The sequence below is a fragment of the Melanerpes formicivorus genome, unplaced genomic scaffold (assembly GCF_026170545.1).
Source record: "Melanerpes formicivorus ecotype bairdi unplaced genomic scaffold, bMelFor1.0.p_v2 SCAF_123, whole genome shotgun sequence".
NCBI lineage: Eukaryota > Metazoa > Chordata > Aves > Piciformes > Picidae > Melanerpes > Melanerpes formicivorus.
The window spans coordinates 907,697-924,060 of NW_027142475.1; the positions used below are offsets into that span (position 1 = coordinate 907,697).

Consider the following 16,364-nt stretch of genomic DNA (forward strand, 5'->3'; position numbering starts at 1 on the left):
GACCCCTTGCCATGGGGCAAGCACCGTGTGAGAGGGTGGCAGGAGCCAGGCACTGCTCCCGCAGCCTGGGGGGGTCCAGGTTCTGCCCAAGCACCTCCCACCGTTCTCCACCACCCCGGCACTGCCCTGGATGCTGGCAGGACTCCGTGTGGGGTTGAGCCTGGATGCCTCCAAGGCAGAGCTGAGCTCAGTGCCAGGTCCCTGTCCTCCCACCTTGCCAGGTCCCTGTCCTCCCAGTCCCACCGGAGCCCCCGCGGCACCCCCAGCGCTGCGTGCAGGCTGCCCCCGCCCCCCCGCCAGCATCCACTGCAAAGACTGAGCGAGCTCCAATAACTTAAGTCACCTTTATTTGACAAAAGGAAGGAGGCAAAGCTGAGAGCGACGCCACTTCAGCGAGGGGAGGCGGTGGGAGAGAAGGGGGGGTCCTCAGGGAGGATGTTCTGCAGCCCGTCCCCAGAGCCCCCCCGGGGGGAAGCACCCCGGGCAGGGCAGGGAGCGGCCCCGGGGCGGCTGCAGGAGTGGGGCCGGGGTCAGTCCCTGGCCGCGGCGGCTCAGGCCACGCTCTTCTGGAGGTCGTCCAGCAGGGAGATGAAGCGAGCCTTGAGGTTGTCGGCGTAGGGGGTGAGGCGCTCCTTGAACTCCTGCAGCAGGGGGGTCACCTTCTCACGCAGGTTGCTCAGCTGCTCCACGGCCTTGGCCTGGTACTCGGCGGCCTGGGGGATGCCCTTCTCGCGGATCTCCTCCAGCTTCTGGCTCAGCTTCTGCCGCAGCTCATCGCTGTAGGGGGCCAGGTTCTTGCGCAGCTCCTCCACGTGGCCGCGCAGGCGGTCCCGAGCCTCCTCGGCCACCGGGGTCAGCTTCTCCTGCATCAGCTGCACCTTCTGCTTGGTGAGCTCCTTCAGCTCCTGGGCCACGGGGGCCAGGCGCTGGCGGTACTGCTCCAGCTCCTCCGTCCACTTGGCGGAGAACTGGTCCAGGAAGGGACGGATCTTCTCCTTCACCTCCTCCAGGTCCTTGCTCAGCTCCTGGCGCAGAGCTTCTGTGTCCTTCAGCCACATCTCCCTCACCTCCTTGTAGTAGGGGGCCATGTCCTCCCGCAGCTTGGCGGCGGCCGCGCCCAGCGTGTCCAGGTTGTCAGTCAGCTTCAGGCTGCGGGGAGTGGAGAGAGGTCACGCACGGTGCCCGGGAGCCCCCCGCCAGTCCCCTGACACACGTCCCCCCCGCTTACTCCAGCTGTTTGCCCACGGCAGAGGACTCGAACTGGGAGATGGCATCCTTGCCGCTGGCCTTCACAGTCTCCAGGTACACCTCCAGCAAGTCCTTGATGCGGTCCAGGGGCGCCTGGGGATCATCCTGCTGCCACAAGGAGCGCGACTGGGTGCCTGCGGGGAGAGCCCGAAGGGTTCAGGACGTGGAGGCACCGCGGTGGGGACAGCTCCTGCCCGTCGCTGTCCCAGGAAGCTGCCCGGCTCCGCGCAGGGACCAGGGAGCCGCTCAGCCGCAGCCCGGCGTGCAGGGCTCCTTGGCACTTCCAGCAGCACCCGTGCCAGGCTCGGCCACCCTGTCCTGCTCCGTCCCGCGGGGATTTGCTGCTGTCCCAGCCCCACCCCGTGCCGGTGACCTACCTGTCAGGCAGAACAGGGCGAGGACCACCACCACGGCTCTCATCTTGACGCTGAACCTGGGGGCAGAGGAAGAGAGTTGGATGCAGGGAGCTGCGTGCACAGCCAGCCCCAGCGGGGACGGAGCCCCCGGCCCCAGCACAACGGCTCCCCGCGGGTGGCATCGTGCGTGAAGCCCATCCCGCGTTCCGTGCCCCGGGACTCGGGGGCTCGGGAGCCCCCGGAGCAGCCCAAGCTCTTACCAGCTCTCTCCTGCCGCTGCCGTGCTGCCGGTTGTCCCGTCTGAGCCGGCCGCTTCCCCACCGCCGCTATTTATGCCGGAGGGGGCAGTTCCCGGCGGAGATAAGCCAAGGCTGCAGCCCAAGCAGTCACGATGTGACGAGGAGAGTTCAAGGATCGCTGCGGAGCCCGGGCCAGCCGCGGAGCGCCGGCTTGGCAAGGCCGTCGAGCAAACAGGAGCTCCCCGCGGGCCGCCGCTGCCCGGCCAAGGCGCTGTTTACGCTCCTGCTGACCCAGATTCCCGCTCACCGCGGCCGCCTCGCCTCGCCGGGGCCCCTCGGCAGCCCCTGGGGATTGGCCAGCGGCCCGGGGACAAGGCTTACCCCCGCAGGGATTTGGCCTGCCGCACCCAGAGCCCTCATCCTCTGCCCACGACCACTTCGGGTCTCTGCCCCGTGCCCAGAGCCCTCATCCTCTGCCCACGACTGCTCTGGGTCTCTGCCCCGTGCCCAGAGCCCTCGTCCTCTGCCCATGACCACTCTGGGTCTCTGCCCCGTGCCCAGAGCCCTCGTCCTCTGCCCATGACCACTCTGGGTCTCTGCCCCGTGCCCAGAGCCCTCATCCTCTGCCCACGACCACTTCGGGTCTCTGCCCCGTGCCCAGACCCCTCATCCTCTGCCCAGACTGCTCTGGGTCTCTGCCCCGTGCCCAGAGCCCTCATCCTCTGCCCATGACCGCTCTGGGTCTCTGCCCCATCTCCCCCCGGGCCGGTGAGCCCCCCTCACTGCTCGTGTTGCCCCTGTTTGGGGGTGCATCCCTGCTGCAGAGCTCCCAGGAGCTGTGCTCCCCTGCACCCTCACCCCAGCCCTCCCTGGGGATCTGGGCAGCAAAGGCTGAGCCTGGAGCAGAGCCCAGCCCAGCCCCCTGCCACAGCCACCCCAGAACTGCCCCTCAGCCCAAAGCTGCTCCAGGGTGCTCTACCTTGTCCCCCTGCCACTGTCCCAGGGCCCACCCGGGCTGAGAGACCCTCCTGTGAGGAAAGGCTGAGAGCCCTGGGGCTGTTTATTGGCTGAGGAGGAACCATATTAATGCCTATAAATACCCGAGGGGTGGGGGGCAGGAGGAAGAGGCCAGGCTCTGGTCAGTGCTGTCCTGTGACAGGACCAGGAGCAGCAGGGACAAACCGGAACCCAGGAGGTTCCAGCCCAGCATGAGGAGAAACCTCTCTGGTGTGAGGCTGCTGGAGCCTGGAGCAGGCTGCCCAGAGAGGTTGTGGAGTCTCCTCTGGAGCCTTTCCAGCCCCTCCTGGCTGTGTTCTGAGTGCCCTGCCCTGGCTGCTGCTGCTCTGGCAGGGGGCTTGGACTGGATGTTCTCTGGGGGTCCCTTCCCACCCCTACCCCCCTATGAGCATCTCCCCTTGAGCCTCCCCCCCACCCAGAGTGCCAAAACCCTTCCGCCCCCGCCCGGAGCATTGAGCAACAACAAAGGCAAAGGGGAGACCGGGGTGGGGGTGGGGGTAAGATCATCATCATCATCATCACCATCATCATCATCATCATCATGGTTTTATTTGTCATGATCCCACTGTCCAACTAATCGACTAGTTGCAAGTGACCCACAAAAATAAAAGGACGAGGACTGAAGTTACTGAAACCTTTTGGTTGTTGTTTTTAGTCCAACAGAAAGCAGGAAGGGGGGGGAGGAGGGGGGGGGGGGAAAGAAACCAAAACCAAACCAAAACGAAACAAACAAAAAACCCCAAAACAACCCAAACCGAACCAAAACAACTTCTCCTCCCCCCACAAGAGAACAACCTGTGACATTTGCAACCCCCCCCCCGAGAGAACAGCAGAGGCTATGGGTATACATTCACCACACACTGCGAGGATCGGCTGCTGCCAGACAAAGCCATGGTAGAAAAGTGAGAGGCTGCGGCAATGGCACAGCTGGGGGGGGCCAGGCCCTGCTCCCGCGCCCGCCGGTGTTCAGTGTAAACAAAACCAGGACCCCCCCCCACTCCCTACCCCCACCCCAGGCTGCCCCGGGAGCAATCGCTGCCCCCAGCCCCTTCCCTTCAGCGCGGCAGGACCCAGCCCCGGGGGGCTCGGCGGCTGCAGGAGGGCTTCCCCTCGGCGGGCAGGGGCGCGGGGCGGGGGGAGGGCGGCGCGGGGGCAGCGCTGGGCTCAGCTTTTCTCCTCCCGAGGGCCCCGGGCCGGGGGCAGTTGTTCCTCTTTTCCTTTCTTTGTTTTTATTTTTGTGTTCTTTTTATTCTGTTTTGTTTTTTTCATTGTTTTATAAAATACTCCAGAAAAGTGTCACTGAGAAGTGGAGCTGCAGCTTGTGAGGTCCCAAAGGCAAACGATGACCCCCAGTGCTCCTGAGCCCCGGCTGGGGGGACGACGACTCCGTGCTCTATCCCTCGAGGAAAGGGTGGGGAGGAGGAGGAAGAGGAAGAAGAAGAGGAGGAAGGATCTCTGCAGGCTGGAGGAGGGCAGCACTGTGGCCACTGGCACGAGAGAGAGAACCAGTCACAAGTACAATGGCATCAGAAGAAATAAACTGCCTCGAGCAGAAGGTGCAAGTCACAATCCCTACAGAAGAGAGCCCCTGAAGAATGCCTCTCCCACAGCAGTTCCTTTTGCCTTTTATTAACAACAATAATAATAAAACATTTACCAAAAAAACGACTCCTACGGCAGCAGGGAGAGGAGGAGGAGGGGGAGGGGGGGAGAGGGGGAGGAGGAGAGGAAGAGGAGGAGGAAGGAGAAGCCAAGAAAACAAAGGAAAAATGCCACCTTCCCTAGGTGAGGCCAGGACAAGAAACTTCCCCTCCCCCAGGGTGGTTGGTGGGTTTGAGAGGTGGGGGCAGAGCGGTGGGGAGCAGGGCTGGGGACCAGCGGTGGGGACCAGGGATCCTTTCAGCACACTGACCAACAGGAGAGAGGAGGAACAACAGCAGACAGGGATGAGACAGAAGCATATTGCACCAGGGGTGGGTGCCACCCGCGGGGGGCTGGCACCCTCCTCGCCCCCGCCAGCGCCGCCGGGGCCGCGCCGGGCCCCTCCCCAGTGCAAAGGGTGAAGGCTGGAAGGACAGCACGGCCGGTGCCAGGCTCCGGGCACCCTGCTCCCTTCCCCCGCGGGGCAGCTCCCAGCCGCCCGGCCCAGCGCCGGGCCGGGGCCCCGTGCCTGCCGCGGGGCGCTCTGGTTGGCTGGGCGGCAGCTGGAGCGACAGGCAGAGGCGGGGGGAGGCGGAGAGAGCAAAGGCAGGAGCCGGGGGGCCGAGGAGGGGCCATGGTATTCCAGTTAGTCAGAAATACGACGGCGATTTGGCGCGGTGCTGCTAGATACTGTTGGTTTCAAATGGACCTTCTCGAGTCAGAGCTGTACAGAAAACCTGCAAGAGAGGAGGCAGAGACCTCAGGAAGGCAGCTGGGGAGGCCTGGCCAGCCTGCTCCCACAGCCCTGCGCTGCCTTCCCAGCCCAAACCCACACACCACACCCTGGGAGGGACGAGCAGAGGGCTGGGGAAGCTCCCCTGTGGGACGGGCTGGGAGAGCTGGGAAAAGGCTCCAGAGAGACCTCAGAGCAGCCTTCCAGTACCTGAAGAGGCTCCAGGAGGGCTGGGGAGGGACTTGTGACAAGGGCTGGGAGTGACAGGATGAGGAACAATGGTTTGAAGCTTGAGGAGGGCAGAGTGAGACTGGAGAGGAGGAAGAAATCCTTGCCAGGGAGGCTGGGGAGACTCTGGCACAGGCTGCCCAGGGAGGCTGTGGCTGTGCCCTCCCTGGAGGTGTTCAGGGCCAGGCTGGATGAGGCCCTGAGCAGCCTGGGCTGGTGGGAGGTGTCCCTGCCCATGGCAGGGGGTTGGAGCTGGATGATCTCTAAGGTCCCTTCCAACCCAACCCATTCTGCAAGCCCAGCTGAAGCAGAGGCCAGGGCCGAGGGAGGAGATGCACCCAGGGGCCTGGCACGGAGGGACCCCGAGCTGTGCAGCTGGGAAGAGCAGGAGGCTGCAATACTCACTCCCTCCTGGTTACACCCCTGCCTGCTCCATCCCAAAGGGCACCTCTGGGTGCTTGTAGCTCAGCAGGACGTCTGTGATGCACGTGGAGGGGTAGCAGGAGGTGTTCAGGTGCTGGCTGCCATCACCCAGGCCGGGATGCTCCTGGCTGTCCAAGCTCTCCCCACACTCTGTGAGGTCAAAGAACAGCAGCAGTTAGGGGGAGGAGCACCAAGCAGACAGCTCCAGCAGGGGCTGAGGCCGAGATGGCCTCAGGGTGACAGCACTGCAGGCAGCAGCACTGCAGGCAGCAGCACTGCTCTGTGCCGCCGCAGCAGTCCTGCCCCTGCCCCCACCAGCACCCGCGCAGCTCCTCCACCAGCCCGCAGCCCCTGCAGGCTCTGCTGAGCGCAGGCTGGCTCCCAGCCCCGTGGGGAGGCTCAGCAAGCCGGGCAGGGCCTTGCCCCGGCTGCCCCTTACCCTGGCTGTCCCTGTCCCGCAGCTGCTGGCTGGCCATCAGCGACGACTGGCTGAGCACGGCGTCGGCCATGCGCGCGGAGCTCAGAGCCTTCCCTGCCATCAGGCTCATCCCGGGCAGGCTGTCCAACTGCACCTGCAGGGACGGCAGCACCTGCTTGTGGGTGGTCACCTCAGACCCCCCCAGCTGCAGGTGGTCACCTCACAGCCCCCCAGCCACAGGTGGTCACTTCAGACCCCCCCAGCCACAGGTGGTCACCTCAGACCCCCCCCAGCCACAGGTGGTCACCTCACAGCCCCCCCGGCCACAGGCCCTTCAGGAAGGGTTGCTGAGTGCAAGCTCTCTGTCAGGTGCAGCCTGGGTGCTGCCAGCAGCACTCAATGCAACACAGGACTGCAGAGTCCAAGTCCCCTCCTGAGCCACAAGGAGCTCACTGGGGCAGGGAGCTGGATTGCATCAAGGCCTGGGCAGGGCAGCTCCCAGCAGCCCAGAGCAGGGGGGGAGCAGGGCAGCTGCCCTCTGCTCTTGCTCAGGGTCTGGGCTGCACGGCCAGCCCTGCCAGCAGCACTGCAGAACTGAAGCTGCACTGTGCCTGCGAGGCCCTCCATGGCCAGGGCCAGGCCTGGGGCTGCCCAGGAGGTTTCATCAGAGGGACCCTGGGGGCCAGAGATGCCAGGGTGAGGAGAGGGAAGAGATGCCAGGGTGAGGGCAGGGAAGAGATGCCAGGGTGAGGGGAGGGAAGAGATGCCAGGGTGAGGGGAGGGAAGAGATGCCAGGGTGAGGGCAGGGAAGAGATGCCAGGGTGAGGGCAGGGAAGAGATGCCAGGGTGAGGGCAGGGAAGAGATGCCAGGGTGAGGAGAGGGAAGAGATGCCAGGGTGAGGGGAGGGAAGAGATGCCAGGGTGAGGGCAGGGAAGAGATGCCAGGGTGAGGGCAGGGAAGAGATGCCAGGGTGAGGGGAGGGAAGAGATGCCAGGGTGAGGAGAGGGAAGAGATGCCAGGGTGAGGGGAGGGAAGAGATGCCAGGGTGAGGGGAGGGAAGAGATGCCAGGGTGAGAGCAGACAACCACAAGGGGAGGAGGAACACTTGCACCTGGGTCTCTGCTAAGTGTTAAGCAGAAGGGAAGCACCCCCAGGGCTTCACACCCTCACCTCCCACATCACCCAGGGCGGCTGCAGGCTGCCCTAAGCCCCCGGGCAGAGGCCTCCCCAGACCTACGTAGGCATCGTCGCTGTTCTGGATGGTGTGGTGCCGCTGCAGGCTGCGGGGCCGCGGGTGCTCGCCGGAGGGGGGCCGTGCCGGGTACCCCAGCCCGTTGTGGTCAGGCACCTGCATGGCCTGGCCAGGGGAGCTCCTGTCCAGGCAATTCCCAACGATGGACTCTGGAAAAAGGCAGGAAACCAGAGGTCAGCAGGAGGGACCTGCAGCCCCGGGGACGCACAGCAGCGCTTGGGGGCGGCTCGAGATGTGGCGGCAGGAGCGCTGCCGGGGGGTGGAAAGGGATCCCCCAGCTGCTTTTGGCCAAGGGGTGCAGCACCAGGGCCCTTCCAGCTGTCCTGACTCAGGGCTGTAAAAGCAGCCCTGGAGGGGCACCGCAGCCTAGCAGCCAGACCCTTGCTGCCTGTCCCCCCAGCACTGCCACCTCCCCTGGAGCCCCAGCTGGCCTCCTCCCTGCCCTGCCCACAGCATTGCACAAGAGCCTCCCCGGCCTCCACCACGGGATGCCGCAGCAGGGCCCCTTGGTGATCCCAAGCACAACACAGCCCTGCTGGAAGTGCTGGCCAGGATGTGCACTCTTATCAGATGACTTCTGCCTGCCCTCCTGCAATCTGGCTGCAGCAGTACACAAGAGCCCTGCTGGCAAAGTCCATCTGCAGGGCAAGCTCCAGCGAGGGAGGGTAAAGGCTACATTCCTCTGCCGCCCAACCTCCTGTCACCGAGCACACCCTGCGGGGAAGAGAGCCCCGGGCCCCGCAGCAGCTGTAAACAGCAGCAGCTGTAAACAGCTCCCTGGCAGGGAGCACTCCTGGGGAGCACAAAGAGGCCGAGGTGGCCAGCAGCAGCGGGGAGCTGCCCTCGGGACACAGGTGGATGCCCTGTGCTGGACAGCTGCTGGCGCTCCGAGGGCTCTGGCCAGCAGGGAGCAATCTGTGCTGGGGACACCTCCCGGCTGGGAACACAGCCCTGAGAGAGCAGCAAGATGGTCAGAGGGCTCCTGCCCTATGGGGCCAGGCTGGGAGAGCTGGGGCTGCACAGCCTGCAGAGGAGAAGGCTCCAGGGAGACCTCAGAGCAGCCTTGCAGGACCTGAAGGGCTCCAGGAGAGCTGGGGAGGGACTTGGGACAAGGGCTGGGAGGGCCAGGATGAGGAACAATGGTTTGAAGCCTGAGGACAGATTGAGGCTGGAGAGGAGGAAGAAATCCTTGCCAGTGAGGCTGGGGAGACTCTGGCACAGGCTGCCCAGGGAGGCTGTGGCTGCCTCCTGCCCGGAGGTGCTCAGGGCCAGGCTGGATGAGGCCCTGAGCAGCCTGTGCTGCCCCTGGCAGGGGTTGGCACTGCAAGATCTTTCAGCTTCCCTTCCCACCCAACCCATGCTGTGAATCTGTGCAGCAGCCACTGCCCAGGGGCACATCTGCAAAGCTCCCCTGCCCCGGGCACGGTGCCAGCCGAGCCCTGCACCCACCACGGGGCAGCGGAGCAGGGCCGGCCCCCCCTGCCAGCGCCCTGCCCCCCTCAGGCGCAGGACCCCGCAGGATCCCCGGGCCGGGGCGGCAGGAGGAGCAGGCAGGCTGCCGGTGCGCTGCCCGCCGCGGGGTTACCCGCGGTTACCGGCGGTTACCGGCCCCTTCCCGGAAAGGCAGCCACGGGGGAGCGGCTGCTGGCTGCCGCCGGGGCCGGGCCGGGGCCGTGCCACCCACGCACGGCTCGGACTCTGCTGCAGCTGCGGGCGGGCAGCCTGCTGCTCCTGCCCCACAACCGGCCCTGACGCTGCCTCGGGGGCTGAGACCCCCAGGGATTGAGCCCCCCCTGGCCTGGAGCAGCCCTGGCACAGAACTGGTGCCAGGGCAGTGACCCTGAGGAGGCAGCTGGGGTGAGGGCTGAAGTCATGGAAGGGGTTGGGTTAGAAGGGACCTTAGAGACCATCCAGCCCCAAGCCCCTGCATGGGCAGGGACACCTCCCCCCAGCCCAGGCTGCTCAGGGCCTCATCCAGCCTGGCCCTGAGCACTGCCAGGGTTGGAGCCTCCACAGCCCCCCTGGGCAGCCTGTGCCAGGCTCTCCCCATCCTCACTGGCAAGGATTTCTTCCTCCTCTCCACTCTCAGTCTCCTCTCTCCCAGCTCAAAGCCATTGTTCCTCATCCTGGCACTCCCAGCCCTTGTCACAAGTCCCTCCCCAGCTCTCCTGGAGCCCTTCAGGTCCTGCAAGGCTGCTCTGAGCTCTCCCTGGAGCCTTCTCCAGGCTGAACAGCCCCAGCAGGGCAGCCTTTCATCCCACATCCATAGGGACCGGGGCTCCTGTGCCAGCTGTCTTTGTGTCAGTGTGGCATGTGACACTGTGGCATGTGATGCTGGCAGCAGGCAGGGCAAGTGCTGCCAGCTCAGCTCCTTCAGTGCCCAGGTTTCCCACGGGCAGCACTCCCAGCCCTGGGCTGGCTGGGCTGGAGGGGAGCTCAGAGGCAGCTCAGTCACATCCCAACAGCCCTGGGCAGTACTCTCACTGTCTCCAGCAGATGTTCCTCACACTAGCCACAGCTTTTTGGGTCACCACACTCCCTCTGGAGACCCAAGTGCTCCTGAGCCACTGCAGAGCCTTGGCCTGCCCCAGGCACAGCAGGCCTGGGGAGCTGGGCAGCAGGGAAGATGCTGCTGTCCCAGGGGCAGCAATCATGGCACAGCCAAGGGGGTGGCTGGGGGAGGTTGGCTCCCAGCACTCAGGGACAGGAGCCACGCTTGGGCTCCCTGCTCAGCCCTCTGCCTGCTCCTCCTTGGGTGGCTTGGGAGCGCTGGAGCTGCCCCAGGGGTGGGAGGGAAGCAGCAGAGCGCTGCTGGTGTGCAGGGGGAGGTGTGGAGCACTGCAGGGCAGGTGAGGGGACCCAGGCTGCTGGCTCTGCCTGGGCCCGAGGCAGCACAGGCTGCATTCCAAGTGGGTTACTGCAGGCAGGAGGGAAGCAGAGCAGGAGGCTGCAGCCCAGCACAGGAGTCAGGAGAGGCCTCCAGGCAGCCCTGGCAGAGGGGCTGACACAACACTAGTTGTAAACATTTACTTGCCAAAGCCTTGCAGTCTAAAGTCCTCTCCCTTGTGCAACTGCTTCCAGCACCCTCAGGACAGGGGCAGAAGCTGCCTGCTGCCTCCCCCACCGTGGGGGTTCCCCTAAGGAGGCTGTGCTGGCACCATGCAAACTGGGTACCAAATCCACCTCTGCCTAACCTGGGGCCCTTCCTCCCTGCCCAAGCAGGGCAGGGGAGCGAGGTGCAGGAGCAAACACCTTGGTAGCCCCAAACTGAAGCTGCCTGCAGGAGTCCCTCATCCCCCACCCCCCCCACAGGCTGGGGGGGCAGGGGCTGGCCAGCCCCTCTGCCCTGGGAGCCAGCCTCTTCCAACCCAGTCCTCTCCCAACAAACCCACGCTGTGTGCCCACACAAAGCCCTGCCGGCCGTGCCCGGACGCTGCCCCTGCGTGCCAAGGGCACAGCTCGGTGCTGCCATGAATACTGAGCTGGTGCAGCCTGCAGGCCTCTCCTCAGAGCCCTCCTGGGCAGGGGCTCTGAGGCTGTTTTGCTGACAGAGGGCCTGCAGCTCCAGCCCGGGCAGCGATTTCTCTTGCAGCTCACCCTGCTGCCAGCAGAGCCACTGAGGAGCAGAGGCACAGCAGCTTCCAACCAGCGGGAAAGGTCTTCAGATGCTAGCAGCAAGCTCCAGCTCCCCTCCTCCAGAGCCAAGCCCTCGTAGCTCAAGCAGGGCTGGAGTCTTGCTGCTGCTTCCAAAGGGCCAGAGGAGCTGCTGCAAGAGGGCCTTAGCTACAAGCTGTTTACCACTGCTCTTACCCAACACATCTGCGAGAGCTCTGGCAAGGCCTGGGCACAGGGAGCTGTTCCTAGCAGGAGGAACACGCAGCAGGCCCTGGGCTGCTCCCGGCTCGTTCTTTACACGGGATGGGGAACAGCCACCAGCAGCAGGCAGCACCAGCAGGCAGGAGGCTGGGGGCTGCTCTTTACCTGCCTGCAGGAGTGGGTCACACTCCCCAGCAGGCAGCTGGCTGGGTCCCCTTCACACAGAGTTTATTAGGCTCTGCCTGCGATTCCCCCAGGCCACGGAGGCCTGAAGGATCCAGGGGGTTCCGCCCCGTGCCGGCTCCGGCAGGGCAGCCTGGCCGCGCCAGGCCCGGGCGGTCTCCTCCGGCGGGAGGCCAGCAGTGCCAGGGCTCTGCGGCTCGGGAGGCCTTACCTCTGCTGGGCACCTTACTCCTGCTGAAGGCGGCGGGGGGCTGGTGCCGGTAGGGGTGGGTCCCCAGCTCCTGGTTGCCGGTGGCCAGCACGGGGTCGGGGTCGCCGCGCCCCGCCGCGCTCACCAGCAGGGGGGTCTCGTGGCAACCTTTGGTCAATGTGTTTGGGCTCTTAGTGTCTGCAAAGCTGTCCCGGGCGCCCTCGCCCGCGCAGTCCTCCTCCATGCTCTCCGAGTGGAACAGGGCCGGCTGGGGGCCGTAGCCGTGCGGCGGGGGGCCGGGGGGCGCCTGCTGCATACATTCCTGCGCCCGGATTTTGAGCAGGTGCTGGGGGCTGCCCTGGGGGTGGTAGCTGTCGGCGCTCTGGTAAGGCAAGGACAGCGCCTGGCGCTCCGAGAGGCTCTGCGCCACGCCGGCGCCCATGCTGCCCGCGTCCCCTTGGCTCATGTGCCTGAACAGCTCCTGCAGCTCCTGCTGCTGCTGCTGCTGCTGCTGCTGCTGGCGCCGCTTGAGGAGCTGCGCGAACTCCGCCTGCGGCAGCCGCATGTCCGAGTGGCCGCTCAGCGAGTGCCGGGGCGACAGCAGTCCCTGCAGGATGTGGGGCACCTGCTGGTGCCGGCTGTAGTCGGGGGGCGTGGGGGACAGCAGCGCCTGCTGTAGTGCCGAGGTGGCGTAGTGCTGCTGCTGCTGCTGCGGCGGCTGCGGCGGCGGGCCGGGCGGGAAGCTGGGGTACTGCTCCAGCTGGGGCACCTTCAGAGCCTGCTGCGCCGGGGGGAAGGCGACGCCCCCCGCGGGGCTGTAGCTGCCGGGGGAGACGCGAGGCTGCTCCGGGAAGAGGTGGGGGTGTAAGTGCACCTGCTCGTAGGTGGCAGGGGGGTACCTGCTGACGCCCAGGCTGCAGAGGACACAGAAGGAGCAGTCACTGCCTGGGCCTGCCAGGAGGGATTCTCCCAGCCAGGAGACACAGAATGGCTTAGACTGGAAGGGACCCAAGAGAGCATCTGCTCCAACCTCCCTGGCCTTCCACCAGCCCAGGCTGCTCATGGCCTCACCCAGCCTGGCCTTGAACACCCCCAGGCAGGAGGCAGCCACAGCCTCCCTGGGCAGCCTGTGCCAGAGTCTCACCACCCTCAGACTGAAGAACTTCTTCCTCAGCTCCAGGAAGCTGCTCTGCCTCAGCTTCAAACCCTTCCCCCTTGCCCTGTCTCCAGACCCCCTGATGGAAAGTCCCTCTGCAGCCTCCCTGCAGGATCCCTTCAGCTATTGGAAGGCAGCTCTAAGGTCCCCCTGGAGCCTTCTCTTCTCCAGCAAGGAAGAAGACAGCTTCATCCCCCAAACCAGTGAGGTGCAGCTCCAGAGAGCCACATCTCAGCCCAAGGTATCTGTCCCCCTGCTTCCTCCTCCTGCTGCTGCCAGGCAGGGCTGCCCGGTGGCCTCACCTGTGGGACTCGGCGCTGTCGGCGCTGAGCTGCTTGGACAGCTGCCTGTGGCCGTAGGAGAGGGAGGCCATCAGGTTGGCACGGTGCTGCATCTGGAGCTGGTTGGCACTGGGGCTGAGGGGCATTCCCCGTGCGTGGGAGGACATCCCCTGCCCGGCCACCGAGGCCCCTGGCAGGAGGCTGCTGCTGACCATGTCGCCAGGCTCCTGCACTTGGATGGTGACCTGCTGAGGCTGTGACTGCTGCTGCAGGCCCAGGCACGTCAGCCCCATGGCTGGGGGAGGGGAACAGTTACCAGACTGCGGGAAGATTGTGTTGTGGGATGGCATCCCCTGGAACTGGGACTGGGAGCTGGCACCTGCAAGGAGCAAAGGCCCTCAGCACCCGCGCCAGCAAGGCTCGGCAGCTGCCGCTCTGGGCCGCTTCAGGCCCACGCTGGGCACCCCAGTGGGTGTCTGTGGGGAGTGAGGAGCACTGCTCTGAGGGCTGTGTGCTCCGTGGCAGGGGGCAAAGGTCACAGCTGCAGCCCCTTGCTCAGGGGGAGAAACAAAAGCAGAGCTGACAGCGATCGGCTCCGGCCCTGCCTCCCGCCCCCGGCCCTGCCTCCCGCCCCCGGCAGCGATCCGCAGGGATCTCATGACCAGAAAGCCAGCAGCACATTCCAGCTGGCAGCCTCCCGAGCCCTGGACAGCCCCAGCCCTCCCTGCCAGATGGAAAGGCTTCCACATCCTCAGCAAAAGGCACGAGGATGAGGCTGGGGGGGGAACGAAGGCCCAGCCCCTCCCTGCTGTGCTGGCCCCAGGGCTCGGGGCACCGCGGGGCTGTGCCTGCCCACACCGCTGGTGCTTACCGTGGGGCTGGAGCACGCTGCTGCTGACGGGGGGAGGGCTGCTGTTGGGCTGCCTGAAGAGGTGGTTGTTGGGGTGGTTCGGGGGGGGGCTGGAGGGCTGGATCCGTAACCTGGGCAGGGGAACAAGCAGCTTCCATCAGTCTGCTCCTCCTCAGGAGGCCTTTGGGACACCACAGGCTCCATGTGCTGCCCTTCTCGTGTCTGAAGGGACACCATAAAGCCCTGGCTTGGGATCCCAAGCTCTTCCCAGCCTGGCTTCTCTTCCAAGAGCCACCTGAGTCACACAGGCAGTGACTGTGACGTGGTGACTACACCTGAAGTCTGGGGACAAGGACACTTGAGGTTCAGCACTGGTGGTTCACCTCCTGACTCACTGTGGCCAGGCAGAAGCCTTCCTTTGCCCTTCCTCATAACTCAGCCTGCCTCATCTCCAGGGCAGGGTACAGCAGCAGAGTGCAGACACCTAACCCACAGCCTGAGAAGCTGTGAGGTGTCCAGCAGCAGCTCTGAGCAGGAAGCATCAGAGAAGCCAGCTGGAGAAGGTGCCACATGCTGAGGGCAGTCAAGAGGCAGAGGTGCCAACCCCAAGCAGAGCTGTGCCTTTGAACCAAGCTCCTCTGCTTCCAGAAGTCTTTCAGACAGAGTCCAGCTGGAGAGCTCAGGCACAGCCCCCTGGGAACTGCCTCTGCCGTTCTCACTGCGCACACTTCCGACCTGGCCTGGGGCTCTGTGTGTGTTAGCTCATCCCTGGGCTTGAGCAAGAGCAAAACCCATTCCCCAGAGCTCCCCTAAAGCCCTCTCTTTACCTCTGAAGCTGGTGAGTGAGCAGAGCTGGCTGGTTTTCACATGGAGCTTGCAAGGGTGGAGACGGCTGGGGGGGCCGGATGCAGTCCTGAGGCCGGCAGGAGAAGAAAACAAGAAGTGTTTGCAATCAGTGCCTCCAGCAGCACATCCACACAGCACTGCCTGCTGGAGCAGGACATCTCCAGACTCAGCAAATACTCAGTCCCTGACTGCAGCTCTCTCAGCAGCTGTGCAAACATCTCTTAGAGGTCCTTCAGGCTTGCTTCTCAGCACACCAGCCAAGGAGCCCACCCTCCCTGCTCTGCAGGTCTGCAGAGCACACAGCCAAGGCTCCAGGAGTGCAGCTGGGGCTCCATACCTGGATCTGCTGATGGAGGATCTGGTGGTGCTGCTCCTGCTGGTACAGCATGTGCTGCTGCTGGGTCTTCTCCAGCGTCCTCTCATCCATGTGCCCGCCGTACATCTTCTGCAGCTGCTCGCACTCCTGCAAGGCAGCCCTGTAGTGACCCTGCCCTGCAGCCACTCTGGGCCGTGCTGTGCCCCCAGAAAAAGGAGGTGCAAGCCCCCCCCAGGGTTCCCAGACTGCAGGGTAGCAATGTGTATGCCCAGAGGAGACTCAGCAGGGTTGCCACAGAGAGGTGGAAGAGCTCCTCAGCCGGAAAGCCTCTGCTGCATGTCCCCAAGTGGTAGTGGTACAGATCTGACCTTCTGCTTCCTGAAGCAGCAAGGCTGAGACAGTAAGAGGCCCTTGCAGAGGCTCTTTTGCAGGAGCCTCACTCCCCTCTCACCTGCTGCAGCTGTTTGATGCTGCTGTTGTTGCCCATCTTCTCCAGGTGGGCTTTGAAAGCCTGGATGCTGGCAGCGCCGTCGGAGAAGCGGCGAACGGGGGAGAAGCGCTCGGTGGGGAGGTGCAGGGTGTTGGAGTCCTTGTAAATAGAACTGAACAGAGGGGGAAGGGCATCAGTGAGGCCAGCTGCAACCAAACTGCTGCAGAGACAGCCAGTGCCCACCAGCCAGGCCAAGTTCTGCTGCCCACTGGCCCGGAACGAACCGTGGTTTAGCTGAAGAAGCCGAGTGCCAGCAGCGCTCTGCAGCGCAGGGAGGATTCCCCTCGGTGCCTGGGCACACAGATGGCCTTTAGGGTGGGAGGCAACTCAGCTACACACCAGGTTCCAGCTGGGCAGCAACTCCTTCTCCATCCCTACAGATCCACCTATCCCTCAGCTGGAAAAGGCTTCCAGAAACCATTCAGTACCCTGCAGCTCTCAAATTCACCAGTTCAGAGCTCCCTCCCTGGGCCTTCCAGCTCCCCAGGGCTCCTGACTACATCCAGTGCCAGGAGAGGATGGGGACACACATGGAGGAAGGAGCCTGCCCTGCTCTGCAGCCCCCCAGGAGGAAGGGGGCTGGCTGCTGTGCTTGGGGATCAAAGAGGAAGGCAGGAGGGTGGCTCTGCATTAACCAAGCTGCCAGTTCAGAGTAGAGGCTCCTGGGTGCCTGGCACCGG

The 16,364-nt window shown here is 64.8% G+C and overlaps 2 protein-coding genes across 4 annotated transcripts in view; both read right to left on the reverse strand.

Moving 5' to 3' along the window:
* Positions 1–330: 330 nt before the first annotated feature.
* Positions 331–1,925, reverse strand: APOA1 (apolipoprotein A1). Its single transcript, XM_068167851.1, has 4 exons — positions 1,865–1,925; positions 1,626–1,681; positions 1,229–1,382; positions 331–1,149 (listed from the first exon to the last, which is right to left on the reverse strand). The coding sequence occupies exons 2-4, from the start codon at positions 1,666–1,668 to the stop codon at positions 552–554; spliced, it is 795 nt and encodes a 264-aa protein (XP_068023952.1). The 5' UTR covers positions 1,669–1,681; positions 1,865–1,925; the 3' UTR covers positions 331–551.
* Positions 1,926–3,390: 1,465 nt separating this feature from the next.
* SIK3 (SIK family kinase 3) overlaps positions 3,391–16,364 on the reverse strand; it is a 44,253-nt gene continuing 31,279 nt past the window's right edge. For 2 of the 3 annotated variants that reach the window (XM_068167837.1, XM_068167835.1), the window contains 10 exons: positions 15,646–15,796; positions 15,216–15,341; positions 14,860–14,945; positions 14,054–14,163; positions 13,204–13,561; positions 11,767–12,659; positions 7,542–7,705; positions 6,325–6,457; positions 5,868–6,035; positions 3,391–5,238 (listed from right to left, as the gene is read on the reverse strand). In XM_068167837.1, coding sequence (XP_068023938.1) covers positions 5,878–6,035; positions 6,325–6,457; positions 7,542–7,705; positions 11,767–12,659; positions 13,204–13,561; positions 14,054–14,163; positions 14,860–14,945; positions 15,216–15,341; positions 15,646–15,796 — 2,179 coding nt within the window. In that variant the 3' untranslated portion in view covers positions 3,391–5,238; positions 5,868–5,877. Of the gene's footprint in view, positions 5,239–5,867; positions 6,036–6,324; positions 6,458–7,474; positions 7,706–11,766; positions 12,660–13,203; positions 13,562–14,053; positions 14,164–14,859; positions 14,946–15,215; positions 15,342–15,645; positions 15,797–16,364 lie in introns of those variants that run through there. The other variant, XM_068167836.1, reaches the window with a different exon arrangement.